Below are 19,012 nucleotides of genomic sequence, written 5' to 3'. Positions count from 1 at the left end.
CTTACGTTGACATAATCCTGAGTGATATAGTACAAACAAGTGTTGTACTTTGCAATTGAACAAAATTGATTGTGACTTGGCTTTTCTGCCCTTGCCAAAGGGATACATATGACACATTCTTTAAAAATCTTATATTTCAACAATGAGGTTTTTTTTTTTAATCATACCAGAATTCATTCTGGGCTGCTAGAAATAGAGTTTGACTGTTCTACATTTTAGATTCTGAAATGTGGAAGATGGAGATAGCAGGCAACTTCTAGATTATACTGTATTGTTAAGCAGACCAAACAATGATTCATTGAGTCAGTGAGATGATTAACAAAAGATTCATGATCGTTCCCATCTGTTGAAGAGCTGAGATGTCAGGAAACAAAGAAATGCATATGTGATAAGAGAAAGTGGTCAGTTTGTTTAGAATTAAATCATCATGTAAGCCTGGGAAATAGAAATAGTATCCTGGAGTAGTATAAAAGCTGGAAGATCATGAGATAAGAAGCTAAAAGTTGAAGAGCCCCAACAAAGTGTACAGACTTTTTAAAAAAGGGACTAGCATGTAGAGATTTTTTAAAAAGGGCCAAGGGCATGTATTAAAATAGATTTTCGTCCCAAGATTAGCCTAAGTACTAATTCTTTTTCTATAGGTTCCTTGCTACAAAACATGTTCGATTTTCTTTGGAATCTATCTGATAATTTTTTATCTATTATCTAATAAACCTTATCTGTCTATAGAATCCAAGCAAGTTAAAAGTAGATTCCATGTTTTAGTTTTTCTATAGTAATCGTTATAGGATTGTAAAAAAAAACAAAAAACCAAACCTCCAGGCTTTTATTAAAGAAATGCATCTTTGCTCTTACTAAATTATTCTTGTCTCTTTGAAGACAGCAGTAACATCAGACAGCCGTGCAACTTTCACCCCTCCCAAGATGTTTGCCAGTAATTCTAAAGGCAACATTAGTTTATGCTGCTTGTGAAGCTATTTTCTCTTTGCAATTGTTCTTGGATGTAACTGAGGACATGGCCATGGTAGACCATTTGTTCTTAGTGTGAAGTGAAAACTCATTATTATAGGCAGACAGTAATTGGGTAGGCAATATGCAACTTATAGAGACTGGAAGTTAATGCAATGTTGAGTGTGTGTGTGTATACACACACACACACACATACACACTCACAATGTCCTCAATCTTTGGAGCATTGCAAATACTTCCTACTCATAATAGAAAGCTTGGTTAAGATAAACAGTCCATATTTAACCATTGCATCTTGCTCAAAACGTTGGCAAATAGCCTTCTGAAAAACTCGGACATTTTTGTTTTGAGATAATTTTTAAATTTGAAAAGTGTATTTATGACAGCTCATCTATTTCAATAGGCCAGCCTTACTCAAGGTAGCTACTGTATGAACTTCTATATTCCTGGTTCTTTCTGTATCAGTTTCTTTTTAAATTTGTGGTTCAGAGACAGTTGAACAATAGGGCCAAAGGAACAATATATTCTAACCTAACATTAGAGTCATAATTCTTTGTCTCCCCAAATTAGCAAACCATCACTATTAATACAAGAGCTGCAGCTGAAGATTTACTCCAGAAACCATGGTCTCCGGCTACATTTTAGAACATGCAGATCTGGAAATCTCCATACATTAAATTAACAATTCTCTTTTTCAGTAATTGAGTTATATTAGTGATGATAAATCTGATACTGGGAGATCTACCCAGATATTAAAATAATGAAATTTGAGATTTCTGGTATAGGTTTTATCTGATAATACTGATGAATAAATAATTAGATTCTCAACTTGAAAACACTAGCATCACAGAATTTCAGATAAAAGAATTCATAGTTGCTGAGGAGCCCATATTTTGTGTTGAGAAATCCCTTTGCTATTTGGTTGTCTGTGTTTTGATTATACAGGTATGTGTCACCGATACCATATTAACTACATTTTCTGGCAGCAATATGTCTGTGACTATTAAAATGGAGTAAGAGATAAACCCACACATACAGGTATTCATATGTACTCCAATAAAAATCCCAAAATAATGAGATGCAAAGGGTAAAAACAAGCAAATAAATGACATTGGACAAAGAACACTCTGATAATAAAAAGAATGTCAGGTGCAAGAAATCAGGAGTCAGGATAGAGTTCAAAAATTTCTTTCATGCTACTTATATACAAAAATGTGATCTATTAATGGTCAAGGTAAATAGGCATTTCAAGTGCGTGTGTGGGCTTAGTCTGTTACAGGTGCGCAGAGATTCTGAACTGATGATGCATTAGAGAGAAAGAGAAAGAGAACTTGATATTTGCATTTTGCACAATATTAAGACTACCTTAATCATCATGCATGCAGACTCTGTTCTGCTTCTCCATTTGCCTCTGCTGTACTTTTCTTTATTAGAATATTTAGTGACTGTAAGAATATCCTTCCTCCCAGGATAAGAACAGAAAGTTTACAGATGCTGGCTTTTTAATCATAGCAGATAACTTCCTTAGGTGACTTTACTTATCCTTTGCATCTTCAGCATCAATCTGTAAGCACTTTTATTTTATTTGACTTACTTAGCCATACTATTAGAGTTATACATTGGCCATAAGGAATGAATTGGAATATTAGAAGCATGCTTCGGTCTTGCTTATAATTATTCTCCTACAATTGTTTAATATTACCTTTGATTACAACGAATCCCAAGGAGATAGATTAAAACAAAGGCTGTTTTTTAATTAGAACACCATATATCAGTTGTACTAAATGTACTAGTACTTCTTAATTGCATGGCCACTACTCTTATTCTATAATTTGTTTTACATAAAACACTTAAGACTATTTTAGGTAGTAAGTAAATCCCATAAATATATACTTATTAAAAATAAAGTTAAGGTGATAAGTAAATTTTTCAAAACAGTTCAAATCAAAATACTCTTTTGGTCAAAAGAGTGGTATACAGATTTTGTTGTCAGCTTAGGATCAATCCAGTGCAAAAGTTCCTTTTGATTCCTCAGAATGCAGAAAATTTAATTCCTGAATAACAATAATAGACATGGTTTCAGTTTACAATGCCAAGTTTCCATAACAGCCAGTTCAACTAACCAAACTGAAAAGGATTCAAGAGCATTATTATGTAATTTTGCAGAAGTATACTTAACTTGTCACTTCCAAGCTTCTCCCTAAATGCTGACTCTGAATTTATAGGGATAAACTAGGCAATACACAGGTGTTACTCTTGCTCCAATCTCAAAAGCTCTGCAGACCTGCAGACCTGAAGAAAAAGCAAAATTATAAAGCAAAATTTATTTAAAAATATTGCGCTCCTGGCTCAGACAAAATTGATAAACCCTCTTAAATGTCAGAGTGAATGACACCATAGGTGATATCTATATAAGGAAATGCTCCTGGTTTCTTTTTCTTTCTTTTTTAGGTAGAGTTCTAAAATACATGAATAAATATGAACTGATTAGGCTTCTTATTCAACAACAACAACAAAAAGTAAGTCAACACACTTGGAAAGGGGAACAAACATTTTCTTAGTATACCTTCTTCGGTCACCTTTATCTGACCTTGTATTTATAAGCAATCTCCTTTCAAGAAGACAAAACACCAGTGAGACAAAATACAAAGGGCATGTTTTCCTCTCCTTCCCTCCATATTATTAATGCATTTACTTGTATTGCAGAAATGTAAGGAGGCTCCATGGTTAATTTGAGGTTGTGTGGCTGTGTTGCTGTACCCTCCAGCCTCTGAACATGTTGCAAGAAGCAAAACCACAGGGGCTTCAGAGTTCTTCTCTCAGTCCAGATAAATAAGCATCACATGACAACACAGGGACTGTTGCCAGGCAGAATTAGGAAGGAAATACATTGTAATGGGCATAATCCAACACACTTTTATATGTATTAGTGATGGGAACAGCTTGTTTAGGCATATGTGTTGTGTGAAGGATTTCTTTAAAAAGAAAAAATAAGTTCTGCAAAACTGCTCATCTTTAAATAACTCCAGGAGGCACAATGCTGCTTAATTCATCACTTATTTATTTTCTCCCCTTATTTCATTGAATGTGTTTCCTTGCACCCTTCAAGGATCTAATTTTCCTAAAGTGGTTTGTGACATAAATTGTATTAAGATTTTGTTGTACCTATTCAATAATAGCAAAAGCTTTTTCTTCAGTTTACAAACTGAGGAAAAGTATGTTTTAAATCACTTTTTCAAAGAGCCACAGAAGGCCTTTAAAATAGAGATAACCTTTAAAAAAAAGAGCCTGTTTCTTTTGGGATGAAAATCCAAAGGAAGGCTTAAGCAGAAGGCTCTGTCTTAAGTCCCCACAAACCTTGTTGATCTTGGGGATAAACCAAGTTACTGACCTTTCATTTCTTTATTTTTCCAAATGGTTTCCCTATTCTTTAATTATACATCTTTGTTGTTTTCCAAAATATAGAAGGAAATAAATATAGGCTGCTATATCGGATTTCATTCAAGCAGACTTCTCTCACTTGGTGGTCCTTCCAGTGTGTGAATGGTTAAAGAAAGAAACATAGTTTGCAGTTCGCATCAGTACTCACCAATATGCCCATCTGGGCTTGCAATACGGCAGGCACCTGGAAGGCTACACGCACTATCTCCTTTGAAATACAGTCACCAAGGCCACCAGCCTGCCAGTAGAATCCTGTCCATTAAAATTTCTGATGGAAGTTACTTTAGACCAGGGGTTCCCAACTTGGCAACTTCAAGAGGTGTGAACTTAAACTCCCAGAATTCCTCAGCCAGTATTTTGGGAGTTGCAATCCAAGTGTTCTAAAGCAGATCCTGCACTTGTGGGAATAAAGCTAGGAAGAAGAAAAAGAGGTCCAAGTGTCTTAAAGTTGCCAAGTTTGATAACTTCTGCTCTAGATAACTCTTGAGAAGTTCAAGAAATGCATGACAATATATAAACAATAGAGGACTTTTATGTGTCTGTTTTTTCTCCTCATGCAAAATCTACAGGCATAGCCTATTCTTACAGAAGTCAGAGGAAACAGTTACTTCATTAAAGTCTCCCAAAAATGGATTCTTTCTTTCGGAGACACAATCATGTTGATGGAAATGGTACTGACAACTAATGTAATTCATGTATTTCCTTAAAAAGTTCTTTCTGTTACATTCGTAAGCCTGTTTCATTAACCCTTTGCAGGTAACATTCCACCTCTCAGCAATGCTCATATGCACATATACATTATGTTACTTCAAACACTTTGCATATTTTCTAAGATCTTGTGATATGCAACAGCAGCACTTTTGTGAAAATGTTCCAGAAAAAGAATCCTATGTTAGGCAATTCAACCCAGAGAGCAGGTTGAAAGCGGGGTATAGAGAGACCTGCTTTTTCAAATTTCTACAAATTAAGCATTTAAAGGAAAATTATGCTAGCAGATCCACATGCTCTGAAATGCTGAGTTTAACACCTTTTAATGAGAAAATATGCTTTAATCTCACTTGTCATTTTTGTGTTGGAAAAATGTACCAGTGCACTGCAAACTATGTTTCTTTCTTCCATATATACTTCAGTGCACACAAGATGTTCTCCAGTGACATTTCTCATAACAGTAACACCTTCCTACCATTTGCCTGCCTGGGTATATTTCCACGTGACATAGCAGTTATTAACAGATGATTTGATTGCTTCTGTGAACATGGCCCCAAACAGTCCATGTGACCAACAGCTTTATTCATTGCATATTTTAATTTTTTTTTATTTATATCTTGCCATTATTATTTTTATAAATAACTTAAGATGGTGAACAGACTGTTCTGACCAAGGCTTCCTGAGACAGTAACAATCATGCTGTTCCCAAGAACCTTTTTTATTTCAATGGCTGTGAATTATATGCATTCACAGCCCATAATGAATCCCAAACAGTTTATGAATAGTCCAACAGAAGTCTGCCAGTCTTTTAGGATAAGGCTGATAAGCACCCACCTTTATCTCCCTTGAAATGCTGCCAATGACTAAATTGCCAATTAGCTGTACAAGGCCAAACGGAGCACAAAGTCAACACGGAGCTTCAGATTTTAAACCGACCAGAACGAACAAAGTTGCTTCCTGAAAAAACGTATGTCCCTTTGCTCCTTCTTTATGTCTTATGGGAGGGGTCCATCATCTCCAAGCCTTACTCCTGAGTTGCCCCTTTTTCTTAACTGTTCTTGCCTTCTGGCAGCTCTGCGCAAGCGCGCACTGGGAACAGGCTCCCCCTGTTCCTCTGCCTCACTGATGTCAGATTCTGGAGGCTACGGAATCAGCACATAACTTTCAGATGGCCATAGATGGCCCCATCTCTGTGTCAGATGCAGATTCCTTGTCTGAGCCCTCCCCAGTCTCCAGGACTGGCCCATGTTCTTCCCCACTGTCTGACTCTGCTGCCAGGTCCGCAGGCCACCGGCGGACCACCACACCAATATACCTAATATTCCTTCTCCTGTTGTTTTCCTGAACAACAACAACAATCCTGTGAGATTGGTTCATTTGAAAGATAATGATTGGTGCAAAGTCACCCAACTATTTTTCATGGCTAAATGGGACTAGAACTCACAATATCCCAATTTCTACCTTGATGCTGTAACTACTAGACCAAACAGTCTTTCATAAAGCCAAAAGCTGGCATTTGACCACATTTTTACAACCACATTGAAAATGTCTAAGGGGTAAACCATTGACAAAATAGAATCATGTCTGCTTTTATGACCCATTCTTAACAGTGTGATAGATAAGTAAGAAAGAGTAGATTTATTCTTTGTCTACATCAGAGTTTTTCAACCTTGGCAAGTTGAAGATGTGTGGGCTTCCAGCAATCAGTAAAGAGCTCTGTTCAGATCTCCAGCAATCAAAAAAAGGGGAACATTATTTTACTTAGCTTGCAATCTAGTGATACAAAAAGTTATTGCGAAGACTTAGCTGCAGTTTCCAAAATCCTTCCAAAAATAGCTACTGTAATGTGTAAAGGGACCAAAAAGGAAAATTATTAAACAGATGGGGAATAATCCTCTTATATGCATTACTTGGTTACACCAAATTTTAATTAAATGGAAATATAAATTAAATGCAGACAAATTTGTCCTGTCCCCATTCACTTTTTGAAATGTGGCTCTGGGTAAGCCACAGAGAAGATGGTCCTTGCTCTAAAAAGATTGTGCATTCCTGTCTTTCATTCGACAGTTTTTTAAAAGGCCATTTTGCACGTCCTATTTGAAAATACTTTGAAAGGACAAATATGCTAAGGAAGGCTAGAATAATAATGGGGAACAGAGTGAAAAAATGAGTAAACAGACATTTATTAAACAGCTAAATATCTCAAAATGTAATTAAGAGGTAGAAGAATAGAAATTAGAGGAGAAATGTCTCAGACCTCCATATCCTCAACAAATGATTCCCATCTGCAAGATAAAACCACAAAAAGCCACATTTTTCAGGAAGCATGGCTCAGCATGCATGAAACCAAAAAAGGGAATCGAAATGTTTTTTTTCCCCTCTAACTTTAAAGCACTGTCCAATTTGGGACTGCATGACAGGAGGAATTTGTTTTAGAGCAGGGGTGTTCAATCTTGGCAACTTTAAGTCTTCTGGACTTCAACTCCCAGAATTCCCCAGACAGTCATGCTGAGAGTTGAAGTCCAGAAGGTTTAAAGTCACCAAGGATTAGACACCTCTGTTTTAGAGCATTGTGTCCTTGGTGAAAATCCTGCATGACATAGACTGGGAGATTAGAAACTTTTGAAATTTTTGCAGTACTTACGTATAGAGAAGGGGATTATTGAGTTAATTAACATTTGCATTTGCTGCCTCAAAAATGCCTTAGATGTAAGATGAACATAGACAGATCACGTCAACCCCACCTTTCCGTTCTGGCTTCTTACCACAGTACAGGGTTGGTGAAACTGATGGTGCAATAGATTGGTTTTATCTCCAGTTGACCTATCGTCCTCAGCCAAACTCCTCTCAGCCTAACCTCTGAGATTTTCAGGTAGGATTGGAGTACGGGTCTCTGAAAGTCTGGAAAGGGGCTGATAATTTCAACAATAAAAATTGGCATCCACAATGCTAGTTGGCTAAATGGAACAAGACCAATCTACTCTTGAGGTAGATTCTTATGATGAGTTGTCATATTATGGTGAGTTAAGGATTAGGAACGCTGAAAAAATGTGACTTGCCCTGCTATTGTTGATGAAACAGTAAAATGAGACTTTCTTAAGTAGTTTCTTCGCTGAAAAGCAAATTAGATATTGTAAATGGTTGGGTAATTGAGTTTGGCTGAGGAACACAAAGTTTAGCAACAAAGTTAGATCCTACAAGAGCCCAGTAATCTTAGTACAGATGTAATAGAGTCAGATTTGACCTGGAATGAACTAAATTATTTCCTATCAGTAAAACAATCTCATTTTTTAATAGGAAGAAATGGCTTATAAATTTTTAAAAGAGAAAAGGCATAGTTTTCAAGACATGTACAGCGGTGAGTATGCGGACAGCATAAAAGCTGTACCATATAATTATAACTGGAATGTTTCTCTTTCACATTTTCACATCTACAAAACTAAATGAGCACATTTTTCAAGCCAATCAAAGCCAGACAATATCTATTGAAAGAGGAACTTGAGTCATAACCATTTATACTGTCCTATGAACTAAAACAATTTAGTAGAAGAAACTAGTGCATTTAATAACAGTAACAACAACAACAACATTGAACATCTGGCCGACTGTAATGCTTAGATGCTGATAATGAATTATCTATATTTCTGAGCAAGGAAGGGATAGGGCAAGATGAGTATCGCGGCCTACATACTCTTATGGCTTCCTGCAGCATGTTATAGGAGTCTTCCTTCTCCTCAGCTCTCCAATTGTTCTGGCTAGCATCTTTGCCTTCCTAAGCCTGCTGTTTGCCACAGGCTAGGTGGAAAGATACCCTGTCCTAGAAAAAAATTAAAAACCGGTTCTCAGAAATTTGATTGGATTTTGCTGCCGGAGGCAGAATAGCAAATGTCAATTCTCCCATAGTGTTCAAGGCCAGCCAATATATATATATATATGGATGGATCTTTGGTTGTTCGGGTTTTCTCCCGCGTAAGATTCGAAGTTCGGAGAAAACCCGAACAACCAAAGATCCACATACAAATACCCGCGAAAACCTCAGAAAATATATATATAACTATATATATATATATAATAGTCTTACTAGTGCTTCCATGACACTTTGTGGCGGTTACTTCAGTTTGCCTAATGATCAGGCTATGTTAGGCTTGATCAACCAGATCCATGTATGAAGAGTTCAATTAGCTACTTTATTGCTTGTGTATTTACATAGAAATCTTCCCAGACTGGCAGTTTGCATCTGGACCAGACTAGATTCAACAGCATTCAAGGAGAGGGGTGGGGAGTATCAAGACTTTCCCCTTGTGCCTAAGTAAGGATTCCAGACTAATTCCCTACTTGACTCCCCCCACCCCGGATTGGCCAGTCTCTTTCTGACACACTAGTCCTGAATCTGAAGGTTCAAAAAAGTTTATTTTCTGAGTAAAGAACATAAGTCATAGAACAAAGCACCTGTCAACTGGTGAAGTGATGGTATCACACTTATATATATCCAGTGATGGGATTCAAATAATTTTACAACCAGTTCGCCTAGGGTCAGGTTTGCTGTCATGAGAAACGTGGCCCAATCTGATCCTGAGGTTAAATTACCCTCCCCTTGCTATCAATGTGAATCATGGGCTCTGTGCTGCACTGCAATGGAGAACTGGGCAATGGAGTGGCTGACATGAGGGGAAGAGGAGGAGCAAGGAGAAGAAAGAGGGAAAGTGGCATTCTCCTTCCTTCATGCCAGCCACTCCATTGCCCGTTTCTCCATTACAGTGCAACACCAAGAATCCACTTTGATAGTGGGGGTGGGTGGCTAATTTAACAACCAGTTCAATCCCACCAATGTATATATGCATCCCTTTATTACCTCCTTGATCTGCTATCTAGATCACTTTATTTGAGAGGTCTCTAATCTTATCAGGAGGGTGAGCACTTCTGAAATTTTGAGAACACACTACTATATGCTGTACATACTTGCACGGATGGACTGTTGGCTGACTTTGTCTATTCACAAAACAGTTAAGAGCCTCAATATTAGGTATTTTCCAGGGTGACAGACTGGGTGCGCAGAGTGCTTTGGCAGCCTAGTGCTCTGCTGCCTATAGAGATAAGTGCAAAGTTTGGTCTGTCCTGCCCTGTCTGGTCATCCAATAGCAGGAAAACAACCAGCACTGCTCTCTAGAATATTTATCAAGCACTTTGCTTTGAGAAGTGGCTGCCTGTTTCTACTGCAACACGTAACCTTCAAGTTCATTGCATTCTTCTTTCAGAGTTCCCTAAAAGTGAGGCATATTTGCGTGGGATGAGACGTATTTTCTTGCTACGAATTCTTTCTAATTTCTTCCCAATCTAGCTTTCCAGTGACAAGTAAGCCTCTCCTGGGAACATAATTGCTTAGAAGCTCCAGGAAGCAACCGCTTTTGCAGGCAGTCAAGAACTTATCACAGGCATATCAGAGAAAGACAGGATATGCCTGAATAGCTTAAAGTAGCAGAAGAGTTAAGGACTCAGCAAGATAAGACAAACTGTTGGGTCAGTTTGGAACAGCTGCCAGGCAGAATTTTATTATTACATTTGTCTAACAAAAAGCACAGGCAACATGTCCTTCTATACTGAAAACAGATCTTTATTTGTAGGGCTATATGGGAGGACAGTCTGTATTTGAAAGCATCTTCTAATTGCACACTGGTTGAAATGTAAAAAATAAAAATTAAAAAAGTTCAAAGTAGAAAAGCATGAAACTTGGGAGTTGCCTGTTCATGAGTTAGCAATTGGACAGTAGAATGAGTTGCATGCAGCTCCTTCAGTCTATCTTTCCTTGCTAGGGTGAAATGCACTGCATGTTTATTTCAGTTGGATGACAAACCTTGATCTTTGCATGTAAATGAGCAGTTTTTAAACAAATCGATATGCCCATCTGCTCAGCTAGGTGGTCTCAGCAAATGGTCTTGGCTCATTGCCCCCCCCACCAGAGAGAGAGAGAGAGAGAGAGAGAGAGAGAGCTGCTGTAAGAAGAGTTAGATATGGTTAGCACTTAGAAAGGAGACCACCAGAAATGCCACAGAGTAAACTGGCAAGCTGAAAAAATATCCCAGAAGAAACCATTTCTGAACTGTTGCTCAGGAAATAAGTGGATCCAGCTCTGAACTCAGCTCAAAGGAGACTTTACTTTTTAACCATTTTTCTTCTCTTTCTTCTTCTCTTCTTCCTCTTCCTTCTGTCAGTTTTTGACTCCTGGACTACAGTTTTCTTGGCAACATTTTTTGGAAGCTGTTTCCCATTGTTTCCTTCCTAGGGCAGAGACAGAGAGTGACTGGTCCAAAGTCATCCAATTGGCTTTATACAGGCCATCCTCGACTTACAACAGTTCATTTAGTGACCGTTCAAAGTTACAACGGCACTGAAAAAAGGGACTTATGACCCTTTCCCACACTTACGACCGTTGCAGCATCCCCACATGATCATGTGATCAAAATTCACATGCTTGGCAATTGGTTCATATTTATGACTGTTGCAGTGTCCCAGGGTCATGTGATCAGCTTTTGCAACCTTCTGACAAGCAAAGATTCGTTTAACAATCCTGTTACTAACTTAACAACGGAGCGATTCACTTAACAACTGTAGCAAGCAAGGTTGCTACATGCAAAGCGCACAGATATTTATGTATTTTTTTTAATCGGTAAAAAAATCAATCCAGGCTGCAAAAACCAGGCCTCACTTAACAAATGCCTCACTTAACAGAAATTTTGGGCTCAATTGCAGTTGTAAGTCGAGAACTACCTGTACTTATGAGGAGATTACAATTCACGGTTTTCTGGTTTTTAGTCCACTGCCTTAACCGTTGCACCCAACTGGCCGTCTGTCTTATTCTTGGAAGCAGATAATAGGACGACACTGCACTATTCAAGTGAGGAATCTCCAAACAGATGGAAGGTTCTAGTTTTTTTCCTTCCTATTTGGCATATATAACAATATAGGACCGCAATTGAGCCCAAAATTTATGTTGCTAAGTGAGAAAAAATGTTAAGTGCGTTCTGCCCCATTTGACGACTTTTCTTGCCCCACTTGTTCAAGTGAGTCACTGCAGTTGTTAAACGAGTAACACAGTTGTTAAATGAACCTGGCTTCCCCAGTTGACTTTGTTTGTCAGAAGGTCGCAAAAGGGGATCATGTGACCCTGGGACCCTGCAACCGTCATAAATGTGAGTCAGTTGTCAAGCATCTGCACCTAAATCATGTGACCATGGGGATGCTGCAACGGTCATAAGTCTGAAAAAGGGTCATAAGTGCTGTTGTAACTTTGAATGGGCATTACGTGGATATTTGTAAGTTGAGGACTTACAGTGTATTTCAGTCATTGATCCAGAGTGCTAATGGACAGAAAGGGGTTCTGGAATGCTTTTAAACATTAAACCTCAACCTTTGAAAACCGATGCGCAGTGAAGATGTATGAGGCTGAGGAGAATTTCCCACAGCAATTCTACTGGAGCAGGAATTGCTGAGCTGAATCATTTCCTTTCTCTCTCTTGGTATCAGATAAGGGTCAGGAGGTTCAGTCTGTTTCCTAGCTACATGCAAAGCGCATGCATATTTATTTCTTTATTTTAACCCCATGTTGGTGAACCTATGCCACGCGTGCCGGAAGTGGAATGCAGAGCCTTTTCCACCGGCACACGAGAAGTCGCCCGGAAGAGTTCTACTGTGCATGCACACGCACGCTGCTGCCCAACAGGAGATTGTCGGGTATGTGCATGCGCAGGGGGGTGGAGGGGGGTGCGCGGGAGACACATGTGCATGCGCAGGAATGCACTGCGCATGAGGGTATCATGCATGCATGCACAGACACGGCGCATGAGGGAATCGCATGTGCATGTGCAAAGATGCATGGCACATGAGGGGGAACCGTGTGCGCATGCGCAAAGATGTGCGGTGCACAAGGAGGAATCATGCATGCACACACAAAGATGCGTGGCATGCAAGGGGGAATCGTGCATGCATGTGCAAAGGCACAGCGCATGAGGGGAAAATTGCACATGCATACCCAAAGATGCACGGCACGCAATGTGCTGCATGCGAGGGAATCACGTGTGCATGCGCAGATGTGCACCGTGTCAGCATGGAATCATGCACGCGGGCACAGGGGGCATGGGAGGGGGCCCAGCATACATTGCCTTCTGGGTGGCGAACGCACCCGAGCACACGCAAGCCAGTGTGCACGCAATTATCGGCACAGGAGCCAAAAAAGGTTAGCCACCACTGTTTTAATCAGTAAAAAAAACAACCCAGGCTGCAAAAACCAGGCCTCTCCAGAGGAAGTGCTGAATGATGACTACATCAGTGTGCAGATTCCAGTTACATTGTGCGTAGAGCTATCCATGTCACAAAAAGCCAACGCACACCCAGGGCCAAATCGTTATGGCGGAGATGCCTTACGGAAACCACCACAATTTCCCAGATGATCCTGTACGAAATGTGCACAGGTAGTCCTCGACTTACAGCCACAATTGAAACCAGCGTTTCTGTTAAGTGAGACATTTGTGAAGTGAGTTTTGCCCCGTTTAATGACTTTTCTTGCCACCGTTGTTAAGTGCCTCGCTGCAAGTGTTAAGTTAGGAACACGGAGATTAAGTGAATCTGGCTTCCCCATTGACTTTGCTTGTCTGAAGGTCGCAAAAGGGGATCACATGACCTCAAGACACGGCAACCGTCAGAAATATGAATCAGTTGCCAAGCGTCTGAATTTTCACATGACCATGGGGAGGCTGCAACAGTCGTAAGTGTGAAAAACAGTCATAAGTCACTTTTTTCAGTGCGGTTGTAACTTTGACGGTCACTAAATGAATGGTTATAAGACAAGGATTACATGCCATTATGCAGTTATTGCAGAATGGTATAACTTGCATCATTTGTTGAGTACAAAATATTGCAAAAAATACAATAAAAACAGATTTGGGTAGCTCTAGTCTATCAGCCTTTTGAGGGTAGCAAGGCAATTAGCTATTAATTGGAAGTTCCAAGATGAGTTGCAGGTTAAAGGGATAATTGGATAAGAACAAGCAGGATTTGTTTGCATCTGAATTTAGCCTGTAAGTAAAGACTTGAACTTAAAATCAGTTGTGAACAGGTAGTCCTTGACTTACAGCCACAATTGAGCCCAAAATTTCCATTGTTAAGTGAGACATTTGTAAAGTGAGTTTTGCCCCATTTTACAACCTTTCCACAATCGTTAAGTGAATCTGGCTTCCACATTAATTTTGCTTGTCAAAAGGTTGCAAAAGGAGATCTGTCATGCCCCTGTTGCAGGCTGACTCTGAGGGACAGGAGGAACAGCCAACAGGGAGTGCAAGTGTGGCTCCGGAGGTTGTGGAGGAGGCTGGGGAAGGGCAGAGGGCAGGTGGGCAGTCAGAGGAAGACCCAGGCCCATCCCCTCTCCATCCTAGGGCACGCAGGGAGGAGAAGATAAGGGAGAAATGTGAATGGCGTGGTCTACGGGGGAGGAAAGGGCCTTGATCCTCTTCGTGGGCTGCAGCTGTGAGAACTGGTTAAAGGGACGGACATGCGTATGGGCCAGTGCTGGAAACAAAGTGTGGAAATATCTCGTTCCTCTCTTGAGTTTGGCGTCTTTCCCAGTGTGTGTTCCGATATCTGTGGATATCTTCAAGCCCTTATCTTGACTGGTTTCCTTAGTTGCTTCAATGTGGTTTGTGTTGTTTTTCCTCTTTATAATTTATAGGCATTTTTAGTTTAAACAACATTTCCTCCTTTTCGCAACTGCTTGAGGGGGAATTTTTTTGTCTTCAGTCAAGGATATTTGGAGCTTTGAAGCAAAGTGAAGGAATAAAAGGGGCTTCACCTGTTTTCGTGACTGTGTTAATTTTGTATCCCACCCTGGGTCATCACAGGATCCCATGACCTTGGGACACAGCAACAGTTATAAGTATGAACCAATTGACAAGCATCTGAATTTTGAACACGTGACCATGGGGATGCTACAAAGGTTGCAATTGTGAAAAATGGTTGTCCCTCTTTTCAGTGCCGTTGTAACTTTGAATGATCACTAAATGAACTGTTGTGAGTTGAGAAGTACCTGTAACGATGTAATGTAATGATAACACTTGCTCCCTCTTTGCAGATCCTCATACCAAGGACTGCAGGTGCCTCTGTGAGTTGATACCTGTGACCAATCAATACAGATGGAAAAATAGATGAGTCTTTCACTGTCTGGACACAGCTGCCTTTTTCTATCACTATTCCTACAGATGTTCCTGACATAGTGAGAGACTGGATAGACAGACTGCAACATCATAGACCAAGGTTGGTGACAAGGTTTTTCCTACTATACCTACAGTGTTATTGCTGATTTCTGGGCATATATCTTGCTTCAAATTACTTTTCTTGCTTTTTGAAGGTTGTTTCTTTTCTGAAACTAGATTTCAAAGTAATTCTTTGGAAGGACTCTGCAGTAAATCTGAAAATGTACATAAATTCTTTGCTAGGGCTTTGAAAAATTCACAGAATGGTTTCACAGGACATAACTCTGCATAACATGTTATGCTACTGTACATTTTAATTCTGTGTAAAAATTCTGAAATCATTACTATGATTAATTTGGTCCCCCCCCCGAAAGATTAATGATTAATCTCCCATCCAAATTACATGGAATAAACACCTTATTTCATTAATTTGATCTCTAGATCATTCTAAATCAGTGGGCAATTTTTTTCAGTACAATTAATTTTCAATTTTCAGATAGGCGTGAAAAATGTTTGCAAACATTTGACTAAGATGCTTTCCTCCCCAGATTGACCCAGAATTGTATGAAAGAAGCGTTTAGAAATCTGATGCCAGCTATCTAATTTCATTAGTTCTTCTAAAACTCTTCTTTCCCAAGCAGAGACATTGGGAGGTTGCAGATATTGGCTAGATTACAGTGTTTCTCAACCTTGGCCACTGGAAGATGTGGGGACTTCAATTCCCAGAATTCCACAGCCAACTGTGCTGGCTTGGGAAATTTGGGAGTTGAACTCCACCCATCTTCCAATGGCCAAGGTTAAGAATCACTGGGCTAGAAGGTTTCCTATGATGAACAACCCAAATGGTGCTCTATATATGATAGACACTTCTTCACTCCACTTCCCCCTGTAGCATAAAGATGACATCTGTCATCTAGCCTATTAACAAATATCAGTCCATGTCCAGAAGTGGATGCAGCTTGTAGAATTGGGTTAGGTTTTCACATTACTTGTGAATATGGGACTCAGGGGTGGTCTGCTTGGAAAAAAATCAAATGACTAATCCATTACTGGCATTTACCTATTTCGCTTGTATCTTAATTTTCTGTTGTTTTCCACTCCCATCCCGCTTTTTACTCCTGGAGAAAAATATTCAATAATACAGTTACGCTTAGAATACAGATGTGTTTAGGGTTTTTTTAAAAACTTTTACTAATGCCAATAATTTTGGGTTTTGTTTGCTCAGTGTTACACTAGGGAAAGAGATGACACAACTGCTACTAACAGATTTTTAACAGATAACAGATGATCAGAGTTGGAAGGGACCTTGTAGGTCAACTAGTCCAACCCCCCCACCCAAGCGGGAGACCCTACCCCATTTCTGACAAATGGCAGTCCAATCTATTCTTGAAAGTCTCAAGTGATGGCGCTCCCACAACTTCTGAGGGCAAGCTGTTCCATTGGTTGATTGTTCTCACTGTCAGAAAGTTTCTTCTTATTTCCAGGTTAAATCTCTCCTTGTTCAGTTTCCATCCATTATTCCTTGTCTGGCCTACAGGCGCTTTAGAAAATAGCTTGACCCCTTCCTCCCTGTGGCAGCCCCTCAAATATAACTGCTGACATGTGTTTGCCTCCACCCCAAAAGAAAAAAGAATTCCCCTTCCAGTATCACATTTATTTATTAATTAAATTTATATGCTGATTATCTACTGTTAAATGGTGTTTGGGTACAATTATTCCCTCCAATACTTATTAAAAAATAAATTTAAGAAATTAAGTCATTCATGGGCACCAGTGAATTTTCAGGGTTTCAGGAGTTTTTAAGTCCTAGGTCCCCTGCTAAATTCATGTAATGTTTTCTCACAGTTTAAGCATTTGAAGTTAGCTCTGTTTTCAAAGCAGCTATTTTTGTTGATGCGACAGTCTGACGTACTAAAATGGACAGTCTAACTAAAATACAAGAAGCTCACCCAATAAGCCTGTGAAATATCATTTAATTTAGTGCTAGTAGATTTGGGCCACAAAAATCTGGATGATGGCTAGATGGCAGCAAAGAATGAATGTTCTGTACCTCTTTGCTGCCACCCAATGGTCATCTGGAATTTCCAGCCAACCTGAAAACCCCATCTAACTAATGTTGTGAAACTGTCATATCAGATATATTTAAGAGATCATATCCTAATATGCGAAGATTTTTACACCTCATTGTATTTTCACCGACGATGTAACAGAATGTGTGGATGGCCTTGGAAAAGTTGCTGCTGAGGAAACTGAGATAGGAATTCCCAATGGCTTAACAGTCAGAAATAGAAACTTGGGAAGAACTAATCGATTAGGCACTTAAAAGTGGTGGTAGAAAGTTTGTACTTTCAGACTTCTGTTAATGTAGCCTTACAATAAAGTAGAATTAGCTCATTTAGTCCTCTTTCGTTTGTGATTTACCTGGGAGGGCTGATAGATTGATTTTTACTCCTCGCTTTGATTTGATTCTCTGATTATTGTAATCCATCAGACAAGCCTTGAATAAACATTCTCCCTTCATGCTCTGGAAGAGGGCTGAATAAACCTGGGAGAAGATGGATGGTCGTGCAGTTTGCAACAAAGATATCTAGAAAGCTCCATCCATGGATGTCACAGGTTTTGTTAAGCCTCACTGGTTCCTAATGTCTAGCTGGTTGCAAAACTGCCAAACATCTGGTGGGGAACATAGGAAGATATGTAAGAAAGAAATACCAGCAAAATGCTGAAAGATGTCCTGGGAAAATCTATGGTTTGCATATGATACTTTGCCTTTGCCTAGGATGCCCCGGAAATGTGTATTTATGCTATTGTTAAATTCAGACTTTCAATGAACCAAGATTTCACATAGGGATTAAAGCACAATGCTAGCAAATTGCAATTTGGGGCATTTGTTGAATGTTCAAAAAGTGTGCTCAGAGACAATAAACAGCCTGGAACAATGTCTGTTTTGTTTTCTTTTTTGAGATAAGCCTGAATATGTTGAACAAAAGCTCACTCTTGTGTATGATTTGATCAATGAATCATGGATTCATTAGCGTGAAACATTTATATAAAATTTCCTTGTGCTAATTTGTTTTTGGGTGGATGTTAATATTATTAACCTCTTCTAGCATGGGATGAGAATTGCTTTCTCAAGAGCTCAATATCCCCACCTGCTGGCAGGTTTACAGAAGCCATAGGTAGCTCATGAAGGACTCTGGGAAAGAAAATGCCATGTGTTCATTGAAAATATTTTATACTTTCATCAGGTAAGATTTCATGGTATTGCAAAACATGTGAAATAGCAGTCTAAAAAGACAACTACTTTGACTATCATACAAAAGACAATGATAAAACAAAAATGTACCCACCACAGATGATATAATGTTTAAATTGCCAAGGTAATTGTCCTAACCAGGTAATTAAAGTTGATAAAGTAGATGCAAGGGAGGCTTTCCTAAAAAAACAAAAAAACATTAAATCACAATGATGTAAGTGAAAGATGAGTTTTATGTTGCATGGTTCTGAAGCATATGGTAGTTGGAGAATAGAAGAGCTTAAAACATGGGCAGGTTGGAATGGAAAACAGATTGTTTTTCAATACTGGGCCTATACGTGTTGTGGACCTAACAGCTAGAATTTGTCCCAGGAAGAAATAAGCTACCTGTAGGTTGTAT

General features: G+C 39.2%; 1 protein-coding gene across 1 annotated transcript in view; it reads left to right on the top strand.

Annotated features, from left to right (window-relative positions):
* Nucleotides 1-18,297, top strand: part of LOC148127309 (uncharacterized) — a 51,135-nt gene extending 32,838 nt beyond the window's left edge. Inside the window, exons 3-5 of the mRNA XM_087923216.1 lie at nt 15,236-15,265; nt 15,363-15,417; nt 17,848-18,297. Coding sequence (XP_087779342.1) covers nt 15,236-15,265; nt 15,363-15,372 — 40 coding nt within the window. The 3' untranslated portion in view covers nt 15,373-15,417; nt 17,848-18,297. The remainder of the gene's footprint in view (nt 1-15,235; nt 15,266-15,362; nt 15,418-17,847) is intronic.
* The last annotated feature ends 715 nt before the right edge of the window (nt 18,298-19,012 follow it).

This window comes from Pseudonaja textilis, chromosome 2 (genome assembly GCF_049901715.1).
Source record: "Pseudonaja textilis isolate UNSWEBS1 chromosome 2, rPseTex1.2, whole genome shotgun sequence".
Classification (NCBI taxonomy): domain Eukaryota; kingdom Metazoa; phylum Chordata; class Lepidosauria; order Squamata; family Elapidae; genus Pseudonaja; species Pseudonaja textilis.
Note: the sequence above shows the minus strand (reverse complement) of the source record. Positions and strands in the feature narration are given on the sequence as shown.